Here is a 14,241-nt window from a genome sequence, read left to right on the forward strand (position 1 = left end):
GCGTTTTAAAACATAGTTTTACATATTTGTGTTACCTAGTAAAAGATATAACAAGTTAACAACATTTCCCGGGAGGAACACTTTTCCACCCGTATATATATAAACCACAGAAATATGTGTGTCTATTTATCCGTTATATAACCATTCCTAGGTCACTGGGTCGATCTCAATCAAACTTTGGGAGACTAAAGCTGTGGAGAAGGGATATGTTAAAGTGTGGTTCGTAACATTCATCCACCTACCATTATTGTTGTTATTGTTCATTTTTTATCTTTCACATATGTTAACGTTAACTATATTCATAGATAGTGCTACGCCCTTACACTAAAAATATATTTTAAAAATTTCTATAAAACATGAAATACATATTGTAGGGTGAAGGGCTTCCAAAAGCCTTGCATAGCGCAAAGAGTGCGCTAGTATTCTATATGTTCGCCACTCTTTCAATAAGACATGAACGCAGATGAAGTTTCTTCTCCAACAGACGTCATGAGGATGACACCAAGAGAGATGGGTTAAGGCATGCGACTCGTAATCTGAGGGTCGCGGGTTCGCGTCCCCGTCGCACCAAACATGCTCACCCTTTCAGCCGTGGGGGCGTTATAATGTGACAGTCAATCCCACTATTCGTTGGTAAAAGAGTAGCCCAAGAGTTGGCGGTGGGTGGTGATGCCTTCCCTCTAGTCGTACACTGCTAAATTAGGGACGGCTAGCGCAGATAGCCCTCGAGTAGCATTGCGCGAAATTTAAAAATAAACAAACAGACACCAAAAGCTTGTTCTTTGAGTTATACCCACTTCCTACTTTGACCTGCAACGTTTTAACTTTGTCCGCTACGATACGCGAAACACTGTAAAAGGATATTAAAGCTCGGTGTTCAAAGAAGGTAACACAAATATCCTTACCACCACTACCTGTATCGCTACCTCTTAATACAAAGTAACACCGATCATCGTACAATGTAACCCATGTTTTAAGTATGTACATATGTTGTTTTCTTAAAGTTTATACAATAGTAAGGTAATAATGAATACGGTAATACTTTCTTGTGTTATAAAATAATTGTGCGAGAGTTAGGATTTTTCTCTTATTTATCATAGCATCCATATCTACATTTTTTAAGTTATAACACGGACGAAGAAGGGGTATTTGAACACAGTTTTGAATAAAAAATGAGTGTCAAAATTAGCCACATATAACAAAAGTCATCTTGATCAGAAGCCCATCATTGACACAATGATATACGTGCGAACCTTTACCGCCAAAAATTGGTTTTCGACACCCGTTGTGAGAAGAGCACAGAGAGCTTTGTGTTAAACTACAAACAAGAAAACGTATTTAGAATTTTACTTAGCTCAAAATATAATTGACATTTTTTTTTAATTGGTAACACTTATCTCAACATTGAACTTCGAATATTTTGAATATCCGCTATCTGATTTCTGTATTGTGAATACCGTCACTACATTATCGTCAGTGTAGGGATTTTTTTTACTTTTATGGTATTATCGTTCAGTGTTGTAAGTTATTAATAATCGATTTGTTAAAAATGAAAAAAAGGAATTACTGACCGAGATTTGAAAATTTCATGCCCGGTAATAACTTTTGTGTGGGTTTTCTGATTACAAAGCCACATCGGGCTATCTGCTGAGCCAACCGAGGGGAATCGAACCCGTGATTTTAACGTTGTAAATCCATAGACCTAACGTTGTACTAGCGGGGGACCCGGGTAATAACATGGTAAAGAAAAGTGTGGTTCATTTCTGCCGATTTTTCTGTAATTTCAAGATACATGAATCCGAAAAGTAAAGCTAACCAAGAAAGGTTTCGTGTTTACTGCAACATATATTGAGCAACAACGCTCTTTATAAAACCTAAATTATAAAATCTCTTGTAAAGGGAAACATTTATCGTAAGCTATACTAGTGAAATTAAAAAAAAAAAAAATATTACGCACCATATACATGTTTTATGTTAGGAATTCATGGATATGTTTCACTAGGCGAAAAGTTGTTTTATGTTAGGAATTCATGGATATGTTTCAGTAGGCGAAAAGTTCTTGCTTTTATATCGACCCAAGTGGGATATAAATTCTGATAGTAACAGATTAGTTGATTAAATGTTCGAAAGTGACTACCGCTAAACATAGAACCAATATACCGTCTTCATGAAGTTTTGATTTCAAAATGTTATTTAACTTCATCTATCTCCAATTACTGTGAACAACTGTTCCTAAGAGAGAACATAAAGTAATTTTAGGGCAACTGACATACGCCACGATAAGTTTTATCATTGTTCCAAGTCCTTTTTTGGATGCGAAACTTACAAGAGAATGACACGCTCGTAAATTAAATATGTACTTGTAATAAAGAGTGCTCAAATTCTTGTCTCCAACCGACTCATAGTTACAAATAAGGGTTAATCAGTTTAAAACCCTCTAGATACGATAAGTAGGACAAAGCATATATTAAATCTCAAAATTGTATTTTTTAAACTATAAACTAAGAGAAATGTGTGTAAAATATCACTGCGAGTTTTCACGAAGCAGATAAAAATATTTATTTCCCGCCTTTTATTGATTGATTTCTCGATTTAGTCCATTTTGACTGTTATCTTCTCAATTCAGAATTGAATATGGCAGACAACCAATGTCTTATAAACAACTTTTCAAAACGTTTTAACTCTAGATTTTAAACTTACTTCAATTAAAATTCTGAATATTATTGTTTGTTTGTTTTCTTTAATTTCGCACAAAGCTACTCGAAGGCTATCTGTGCTAGCCGTCCCTAATCTAGCAGTATAAGATTAGAGGGAAGGCAACTAGTCATTACTACCCACCGCCAACTCTTGGGCTACTCTTTTATCAACGAATAGTGGGATTGACCGTCACATTATAACGCGCCCACGACTGAAAGGGCGAGCATGTTTGGCGCGGCGGGGATGCGAACCCGCGACCCTCAGATTACGAGTCGCACGCCTTAACACGTTTGGCACTGAATATTAAACGAATATGTGCAAGGTCTGATATTTTCAACCTTGTATTTTATTTACTTGTACCTCTTATTTAGTTAACGTACTGTTCCCCTGTATTAAGATCAACGGAATCAAATTACACATATACAGTCTAATTTTCTGCACTACACTTCTTTTAATTGTTGTAGTATTTTTTACTCGTATATTTTAATAACATAAATACAATAGCTTTGTAAAGCTGAAAGGTTGAGAGCTGGTGATATCTTTATGTATGAATATAATTCAATAGATAAAAAAGGCACGAATTCTCACTCATTTTAAAAATACGTTTGGTCCTTTTTCATGAATAGATGTGATATTTAAAATCACTTGTTGTTAACTTCGTTTGGTTTGTTTGGAATTTCGCGCAAAGCAACACGAGGGCTATCTGCGCTTGTCAAAATGAACCATCAAACGCAGGGGCATAGATTTTTTACACTCGATGGGGGGGATGATTTTTGCAGCCACTTACTTGGACTGTTCATATTGCAAATTGGTAATCTCTGATTACATGAACCTGAAAGCTGTAAACATGCAGTCACAGAGTAACCTTGTTGTCACGATACTTCAAGGTTTCCATGTAGGTTTGTATAAGTGAGGTGTTGTGAACAGTTTTCAAAATGTTAATAAAATAAAGACAAATGTGTCACAAATTAACTGCCACATGAATTTATTCCTGCACACTGCACAGTATAAAAGATGGCCATTATACTTGACAAGGTTACTAATAACTTTCATTGCATGAATTACGTTTTCAAATATTAATAAAATTAGTAATTACCCTTGATAAGTTTATATCTACTGAAAAACTGTTAATGTTGTTTGATAAAAATAATTAAAATGTCTTTGCGAACTCTTGAAAATTACACATCAATACAATGTAGCAAATAATTATTCATACTTTTCATTGAAGTAAGATTCATTTAGTCCTCTAGTCTACATGTTCCCAAACGTAGACCTCCTTTGTGATGATCTGTTCATGAATTCTTTCATAAGCTCTTCTATATTTATCTTGTCGACCTCATCTTTGTGAGTGTGACAAACTGCCACATGGTTGAGGCTGCACTGAGACATAGTTGACCTTAACCACGTCTTCAACCGTCTTAATACAGAAAAGCTGCGTTCACATTTGCATCTGGATACTGGACATACAAGCAAAATTTTCATGAGAAAAAACACTTCACTAAACATCTGCTGGCTTGTTTCATGCATTTTACAGTAACCACCCTTCGCACCTTTCAGAGATACTGCTTTTGTTGTTCCTTTGAACATGGGGAAATGAAACTCGAGTCGTTGTGCAGAGATTTCTGGATAGAAGTTTATAACCGAGTTGTCAATCTTGCCAGATGTGATCATGTTCTCAAGTGCCAGATATTACCTCAAGTCATTGTTGTCTGCATTGAATCTAATGTCCACAAATTCAAAATATTGGCTTCTGTAGTAATCTTTAGCTGTTGCAGAATGGTGTGCTGAGCCATCACCTGTGATCCTTCCGGAGGGTCTGCGAATGCGTGGTTGTTCAATAGGCACCAGATCCAGGGAAGTTACCTTTTTCTCAGCTTCATCAAATATCTTGTTGTAATTTTCCTCTGTTCGCAATACCCGCAATTGCTCAACTGTCATTGCAGATGCTTTAATCATGCCAGATACTGTCGCTGATTTTGCTTGGAATGCACGGTTTAGCTCCTCTAATACAGCTAATGGATGATGAACCATCAGCAATCCTAAAACTGTCTTTCCTTTGTCAAATCTGTCCAGCAGACCTCGTGCTTTCACTGCTACATCTGATTTTTCATTTGCTAATTCAGACAAAGAATCAACAATGTCACTGTAGTGATCATTAGCACATGTAATTGCAGATAGGCGGCACAACCAACGTGTTAGACACAGTGGGCGGATGTATTTAACTGGACCATTGTGACTGTCTGACGATACAATATTTTTAAAGATTGTCTTGTATTTGCCTGACCTCTGAAGCAAAACACCAAGTTCATGTACCCACTGAAGAGAATCTCGAACACATTCACAAGCTTCAACTGCATGTTGCATTATTAAATTAGCCTTGTGGGCTCTGCAGTGAAAAAATAAAGCTGACGGTTGCTTCTCTTTTATTTTTGCCTGGCATTCACTGTACGCACCACTCATGTTAGCGGCTCCATCATAAGTTTGTGCTCTTAATCCTGATAGTGGTAAATTGACTCTAGTCAGTACATCAAGTATAGTCCAGGATATTGTTTCACCAGTTGTATTGGAAACACTGTATAAACCAAGAAATGTCTCATGGACGTCAATGTTCTCATCTACATATCGTACACATATTGCTTCCTGTTTGGCACCTATAACATCTTGAGTGTCATCAACCATTAATGCAAAGATTTTACTTTGCTGCACTTCGTGTACTGTGTTTCTCAGTATTTGATGGCTGAACATCTCCATTATTTCATTCTGAGCCTGGGGCGATGTGAATGTGGTTTTCTTTGACAAGTAGGCCGTCAACTCAGGATCTTCCTCTTTCAGGAGCTTCATTAACTGCAGGAAGTTCCCCTCCGTATCAGTATGTCCACATAATGCTAAACCTTGACGCAGTAAGAAACGAATACTTCTGAATATTTTGGCTAGACTTCTTTTGCATTCTGCCTGCTGCTTCTTTTCTCCATCATGTAACTGGACAGTCGCTGGAATTACATCAAGTGAACCTTCTGGAGATATAACGAATCTGTGCTGAGAGGAGGATTGGTGTTCGTTAAATTTCTGTTTTGCCTTTTCCCAGTTGCAAAAACCGGTGAATATGAAGGTATACTCCAGTGGCCTCTCCAATTTCCCTGTAAAAAGACCTCTATTTTCCGCCTTGGCACAATGAAAGCATATGACTTTTTGAGTCTGACTGTCGAAGTGCAGCCATGGGAACTCATCGAACCACTTGCCCTGGAATTTGATATTTTGAGATCTTGCTTTCTGTTGTGGTATTAGTTGTGTGTCTGGATGATATGGCTTTCCACACTGTATCTGTGGAGTGTCAGATTTTTCATTACTGCACAAACTTGTTTCACAACTATCTGGTGGTTTATGATCTGCAATAGTTGCACAAGCATTTTCAAACTTGTCCTCTGATGAACATGGTATTTCCTCTGTATGGCAAGTTTCTATTCCTTTGCTTGAGGTTGTTGGATTATCTTCATCTGCATTGTCACTTGTAGTACCAGTAACTGGCTTGCAGAACTGTCTAATATCGAAAAGTTTCAGACGCTTGCTTGTCATAATTGGTATCCGTTTCCCAGATGACTCAACAGGCTAAAATACAGTCTTTAGTGAAAAACTCTAACGTACAACGAACGAAGATAGAACAGAATGGAAGTAGGACCTAACTGCACAATGTATTTAAGTCGAACGAGAGAACCTCACAGTGACTACCGAGCCGATTGACCGCCATTGCACTGCTGGGGCAATAATGTGTGCTAGTAATTGCAAGTTTCTCGAAAAATATTTAAATAATCACAAATATATTATATTCCTGTTAAAGCTCATCAAAAGGCAAATACGTTGTGATATGATGTTTATAAGCACGTCTGTTAAATAAAAAACATCTAAACAAATACTAGCAATACAATTCGAGTAGAGGCTTCAAGCCGTTGAAATCGCTCCTTTTGTGCTCTAATTGTACAAGAAAATACAATATTTTTACTATCTATGATAAGAGAATATATTGTTCTTTTACCATAAAGCACCAGCACTTTATTAGAGAGCGGTGATATTCTGAAATTTCATAGATTAATGAGGGCCACAAACAGGTCTGATGAGCCCTGTTGTAAAATATAGGCTCAGACTAAAGGGAGCGGAGGGGGGCGATGTAGGGTGCGTCTGGATCTGAGCGGCCCGAACCTGTCGTTAACTGTACACTAAATGTACACTACGGTCAGCGGTTTGGCAGGTAAGGAGAGTAAGGCGTTCGACAATAAAACCGGCTAGACATGCATAAGAACAAATGGCGTAGGAAAACCGCACAATATACACATAAGATTGATGCAGCTACAAGCTACAAATGGCCTGCCAGATCTAGATCACAGAAGTTTACGCTTGGGAGTAATATTCTCGAATTTCATGTTCTGTTCAGTCTGTTGTGATGAAAATTTTACTTAATCTTACACTACGTACAAGACCTAGGCAGATTCTATGATAGTGTTTGCAAGCCTTGCATGTATACTTAGGCCTACTGACTGATACTTACGAACTATCTCTTAGATCGAAAAGCTTAGAAGCACGCCTATATTAAAGATGTACATTTCGGCTAATGAAAAAGCCTATATCTAAGCCTAATTATGTAATTATATTGGTAATAACACGAGAATCAAAAGAACAAACATACAACTTGTACGCCTGTGATACAATAAAACAATTCAACAGACCAAACTGTAGGGGGGATGATTGTATGCACCATACCCCTCACCTAAAATGAAGGGGGATCTACGCCCCTGATCAAACGTTTTGTTACAAATATTAAGGTTGTCTTTTTTCTAAGTTTCATGATCAACTGGAAAGTATGAAAACAGTTAGTTGTATGGTGTCATGTCTAGAAGATTAATAAAGCCCAGCATGGCCATGTGGTTAAGGTACTCGAGACGTAATCTGATGGTCGATGGTCAAAATCAAACGTCAAGCCAAACATGATCGTCCTTTCAGACGTGATGGCGTTATAATATGTTGGTCAATCCCACTAGTCGTTGGTAAAAGAGTAGCCCAAGAGTTGGCGGTGGGTGGTGATTACTAGCTGTCTTCTCTCTAGTCTTACACTGATAAATTAAAGAGGCTAGCGCAGATAGTCCTCGTGTAGCTCTGCGCCAAGTTCAAAAACAAACTAAGATAAATAAATATCGTTAAATAAATGCAATAACTTTTTAAACGAGACATATTGAGGAAACACACTTTGATTACAAGTGTACTACTCGTTATCGTAAACGACAAACATACCAAACACACACGCTTACATATTCTTATATAGATACATAAAATGAAAGTAGAAAAACGTGAGAGAAATATGACAAAACAGATAAAGCTAGAGCCAGTTGGTTAAATGTATGTAAAACAAAATCGTCGAGTAAAGAAAATGACACTGAAAACTACAACACTGTAACATATTCTAAGTAAAGATAGACATTTTTCATCTCCCAATGAAACATTTTAACAACACCATGTCAGGTACAATCCAATCTGCATACTATTTTTACCGTTGTCCCCCGCTGGTATAGCGGTGAGCCTACGGATCTATACCACTAAAATCAGGGGTTCGATTCCTCTCAGTGGACTCAGCAGATAGCCGAATGTGGCTTTCCTATGAGAAAACACACACTTTTACCATTATCCATAAAGTTAGTGTTAATAAAAATATCAAAAGTACTTAAATCTACTGTCAAAGTTAAATTTGGACAAACCGCCTACATTAAGATACATTAAATAAGTAAAACATGCGTCATGTTAAATTTGGACTAATAACCTACATTAAGATACTTTAATACATGCGTCATGACATTCACATTTAGCTATTATGTTAGTGTTGAATGTTTGTATAAAACTGGGAGTGACAATATTACTAATTACGTAAATAATCAGGATTCACGATATTAAAAAAATAAGATATTAATTTGTAAAACTGCCCCAAAAGTGAATATAGCCTAACAAGTATTCAAATGAGGAAAATATTTGTAATTCCATAAAATAAAGTTATAATATTTTAGCATAATACTCTACAAATGGTTAAAGAATAAATAAAATATGAAACACAACTTGTTTCTATGGGCAAGATTTGGAATTTTCAAGAAAGCACGTGACCCTGTGCATAGTGTCATTCCGTCTCTTGACAAACTTGACAAAATCGTTGGATGTTAATTATTTAACAGCTTGTTAGATATAATGCAGTAACACGTAAGGTGGTCTGACTGAAAACAATAAAATTCCAACAAGTGTGTAATTTAAAATATTTCATTTCTATGTAGCTAGAAGTTTACTGTTTGTTATACTACTAGTTGCGCTCAAGGTCGTCTTTCTTAGTAATTAGATTTTAATGGCATATTTATGATAATTAGAACCATTGCCATGTAATCAAAAATTGCTAAATTAGGAACACATTCGCTTTTATCATTAAGCACGAAAAAGTGTCATTTTAAAATCGAATAAGAAGGCCTAAAATACATAGAGAAAGAGTTGATTTAACTCTGGATTTGACCGTAACTTTATAACGCCCCCATGGGTGAAAGGGCAAGCATGTTTGGTTTGACAGGAATTCGAACCAGTATCATTGTTACTGTTCTGGTAGGGAACGAAATACTAGCTTCAAGCTATATCAAGTTATTGATTTGTTTATGTTTCCTACATGTCACATGTCTTCTATGACTGGATTTTTACCACAGAAGAGTATGTTTAACATCAACAGAAAATCCAGTTGTTGTTCTTTCTCGATCATTCTTGACATTAATAAATTTGATCTTTTTTATGTACGAATTGAGCCCATACCTCGTTATTAAATAGCCCAAAATAATATGCATCCTGAACGATGTTATTAGCAAAACTAAACTGCTTTATAACACCAAACTGCTGTTTTGTTTTAATTGCACACTCAACGTTTCGCTTTATATCTTCTTCAGAAGCGTTCCGCTAAAACAAACCGTTTGAAGCTATGTATTGTCAGTTACAGTTTAAGTGACAAATTATAATCGAATCCATTGCATGACACATGTACTACAGAAATTAAATAATGCTAAAATATGGTCTGGAACTAAAAGTAATTATCATTGAACTCCTGCGATGCAGTGGAAACTTTAAAATATTTTATACATAACGTGTTGATTACTTGTATCTAATTTCTAGAACTAATCTGATATGATAGTACGGTCTGTTGTATGTTCATGTAACTATTTCGCAGGGTATGGATAGACCTTCCTCAAAATTGGTATGAAAATTCATTAGGTCCATAAGGGGGTCCATAATTTCATATTAAGGGAAAGAGCTTTTCATGTCCTAAAATAACCTTTCACTGATCATGAAATTACATAACTTTAGACGAATAAACTTGCACTCCAGCTGGTTTATAATATAGTTCTTTAATATTTTGAAAGTTTCTAACAGTATTTTAATAATAAATTTAAGTATTTTGTTCGACGCTTCTGAAAGTAGAATTACGCATTGTTGTAATTGTTCCTCGCATGTCGTTCCACTCTTCAAAAAGTAAAAACACGTTTTGTTGTCATTGTTCCTTGCATGTTATTCTACGTTTCTAAAAGTAGAATTATGCATTGTTGTAATTGTTCCTCACATGTCGTTCCACGCTTCTAAAAGTAGAAATACGCATTGTTGTAATTGTTCCTCGCTTCTGAAAGTAGAATTACGCATTGTGGTAATTGTTCCTCGCATATTGTTCCACGCTTCTAAAAGTACAATTACGCATTGTTGTAATTGTTCCTCGCATGTCGTTCCACTCTTCAAAAAGTAAAAACACGTTTTGTTGTAATTGTTCCTTGCATGTTATTCTACGTTTCTAAAAGTAGAATTATGCATTGTTGTAATTGTTCCTCACATGTCGTTCCACGCTTCTAAAAGTAGAAATACGCATTGTTGTAATTGTTCCTCGCTTCTGAAAGTAGAATTACGCATTGTGGTAATTGTTCCTCGCATATTGTTCCACGCTTCTAAAAGTACAATTACGCATTGTTGTAATTGTTCCTCGCATGTTGTTCCACGCTTCTAAAAGTAAAAATACGCATTGTTGTGATTGTTCCTCGCATGTTGTTCCACGCTTTTAAAAGTAGAATTACGCATTGTTCTAAGTAGTCTTTGCGTTTTTATTTTCTAAGTTTTATTCAAGAAATTAAGTAAAGCACGATATTAAATCCTTTCCAGAAGAGACTTGTAATCAAATAACTGTGTGTGTGTGTATAATATACGTGTGTATACATTTTGAAAGTTTTTGTTTTGTTTTGTTCTTTGTTGTTGTAAATGTATTTGACGTTTTCAGGTACAGATTTATTAACGTCATCTGGTTCTGCTGTCACTGGCTGGCAATGAGCAACTCATGCTATAATCCTTTCGTATACGCCATCTACAATGTAAGTAGTTTTTTGATAAATGAAAAAAAAAATTACATCTGAATAAAATAGAAGAAAGGAAGAGATTTTTTGGAGAGATATAAGACAAGGAAAGTAGTCTTTAAAAGTGCACGAGCGGTAATAATAAAACAACTTCTGCATATGCCGCCCAGTGATTTTAATTTCTTATTTTAAAAGTGAAATGAATCTGAAAAAATCTCCCAGCCACCTTTCCATACTGGCCCAGCATGGCCAAGTGGTTAAGACACTCGACTCGTAATCTGAGGGTCGTGGGTTCGAATCCCTGTTACACCAAACATACTCGCCCTTTCGGCCGTGGGGGCGTTATAATATGACGGTCAATCCCACTATTCGTTGGTAAAAGAATAGCCCAAAAGTTGGCAGTGGGTAGTGATGACTAACTGCCTTCCCTCTGGTCTTACACTGCAAAATTAGGAACGGATAGCGCAGATAGCCCTCGAGTAGCTTTGCGCGATATTCAAAACAAACCAATTCACACTTATTAACTATTTCTTGGGCCCTTCGAAGCACAACTGGACAAACTGAATAAATAAATGGAATCCAGTAATAAACACAGTTCAGCATTGTGCGTGTCGATAAGAAATTTAAGGTAACTGATAACATGTGGTTTTACTGCATTTAGATCTAAACATGCGATACGATGCGAAAGTACTTGCTCACAGGAAATAATAATGGTTCATAATCCAATAGTTCGAGGCTCGAGCCTCGCAGCGGGCACAGTACAGATGGCGTATTCTGCAGCTTTGCACCACAACAAACGAAATAATACAAAGACAGTATTTCAAAGGATTCAAAAATATAATTTGCTGAAAATTTAAACCGTATACCATACAAAATCCATTCAGTTGAGAAGAAGATAAATATAGAAGGTTACACAGTAAATATAGACATACAACAAAAACATATGTATTACATACGTGGCTTTATGCTTTAACATGAATAGGTTATGTACCTGAAAACTTCATTAACATAGTGGTCCGGCATGGCCAGGTGGTTAGGACATCAGCGATTCTAGTCTGAGGGTCGCGAGATCGAATCCCCGTCACATCAAACATGCTCACCCTTTCAGTCGTGGGGGCGTTATAATGTGATGGTCAATCTCACTATTCGTTGGTGAAATAGTAGCCCAAGAGTTGGCGGTGGGTGGTGATGACTATCTGCCTTCCCTCAAGTCTTACACTGCAATATTAGGGACGGCTAGCGCAGATAGCTTTCGTGTAAGTGTTCGCGAAATTCAAAACAGACAAACTTTCATTAACATAAACTACATAAATGTATATTTCTCGAACATACGCAGACACTTGTACAATAAAAAAAATATATACGTTCAAATATCTAACAAAATACTGTTCTTTACACTGATTATCTCATATGTAAAATTATTACGCAAATAGTGTATTTATTTTAGTTTAGTACTAGTGGCATATTTTTTTTATGATTATCCACCTGACTTATAATTTACTTCAAGTCCTTTATCCAACACTTTGAATAGTAGTGAAATGTCGTCCGAGTAAATTAACTCCAAAGGGACTCGACTACGTTAAGATATTTTGTTAAATTTTGAAACGTTCGCCATTTTATTTATCCAAATATACATATAGAAAATAACCTCAAATATAACATAATGAATGAAACACATTGGAATATCGTTATGAATATAATCATTATATTTGGGGACCGTTATGAAAGTTATTTTACGTTTTTTGTTTAACTTGATTTTATTAATACAGACGTGATATTTCACTATTATTTTTTTTCTCGTTGTAGGAGCGATTCAACACAGAGTTCAGGAGTCGCTTTGCTTGTTGTATGAGGTCATTTCGAAGACAACAGCAAGAGCAGAAGGACTTCGACCACTCTCTCTCCTCCAGATACGGATGACAATAAAAAGAATTTTATTTGGAGGTCGTAACGAATACATATGTGCGTGTGTATAAACAGCACATGAAATTTTTTTGTTGTCAAAAACAAGAATATTAAAGAATTAATTGCGAAAATCAGACGTCTGTTTGGCTCAGTGTTGAAGGAAATGTGTTACAATGTTGTAATTTCACTAGATGTCGCTTGTATTCGTGAATTATGTCTTTAACGAAACTTACTGTCTTATAAATATACATTCCACACTAAGAGAAGATGAAACGAAATGCTGAGAAGTGAAAGAAAGAGTGAAAATGTGTTTAATGTTTCACACAAAATTAAAGATCAAAAACACATTGTAACTTAAATACAAAGATAAGAAGAGCTAAATTTGAATTGGTTGTAGCTGCCTACCTTCCGTAGGATCGGAAAAAGTCTAGAGGTTTATAACGCTCAAAATCAACTTTCGATATCCACGGCTCACACAACACACATAATTTATTGCGTAGTTTTGAGCTAAATAAGAAGAAAAATCCTCGCAAGAAGAAACTTTGTTATCGTTTGAGAATGAAAATTTAAAAAATGTTTCTATTTAACGTTTTTATTAACAATTGTTTGTTTGTTTGTTTTGAATTTCGCGCAAAGCTATTCGAGGGCTATCTGCGCTAGCCGTCCCTAATTTAGCAGTGTAAAACTAGAGAGAAGGCAGCTAGTCATCACCACCCACCGCCAACGCTTGGGCTACTCTTTTACCAACGAATAGTGGGATTAACCGTCACATTATAACGCCTCCACGACTGAAAGGGCGGGCATGTTTGGTGCGACCGGGATTCGAACCCGCGACCCTCGGATTACGAATCGAACGCCTTAACACTTTTATCAACACATAGTTTCCTAATAAAAGCTGAAAGCTCATATTTTCTAGAGTCATTAGTAATTAAAGTATTACTGTTTTCGCAATTGCACAAAATTACTACTTTAGATAAAACTCACATGTTATCTAGTGACAACACATCGATCTTTTAAAGGGCAGTCTTCTTTGAATTAAAGGATAAGACGACGCTGTCGAAGAATTCATAATTAGTGGTCGTCATCATTCTTATTATTTGTATTCATGTCGGCCAACAAAAGTTATTACACGCTTTAACTGCTCCCTAAACATATCTACATTATGTTTATTAATCAGTAATAGCGCACTTGAAGTTAAACGAATAGAACATTTCCCAAACTTCTAAAACATAATTGCACTGAATGAAAA

General features: G+C 36.1%; 1 protein-coding gene across 1 annotated transcript in view; it reads left to right on the top strand.

The window, feature by feature from the left end:
- Window positions 1-13,732, top strand: part of LOC143234166 (substance-P receptor-like) — a 53,384-nt gene extending 39,652 nt beyond the window's left edge. Inside the window, exons 3-4 of the mRNA XM_076471297.1 lie at window positions 11,015-11,105; window positions 12,894-13,732. Coding sequence (XP_076327412.1) covers window positions 11,015-11,105; window positions 12,894-13,007 — 205 coding nt within the window. The 3' untranslated portion in view covers window positions 13,008-13,732. The remainder of the gene's footprint in view (window positions 1-11,014; window positions 11,106-12,893) is intronic.
- Window positions 13,733-14,241: the final 509 nt, after the last annotated feature.

The sequence above is a fragment of the Tachypleus tridentatus genome, chromosome 12, assembly GCF_004210375.1.
Source record: "Tachypleus tridentatus isolate NWPU-2018 chromosome 12, ASM421037v1, whole genome shotgun sequence".
In the NCBI taxonomy this organism is placed as follows: domain Eukaryota; kingdom Metazoa; phylum Arthropoda; class Merostomata; order Xiphosura; family Limulidae; genus Tachypleus; species Tachypleus tridentatus.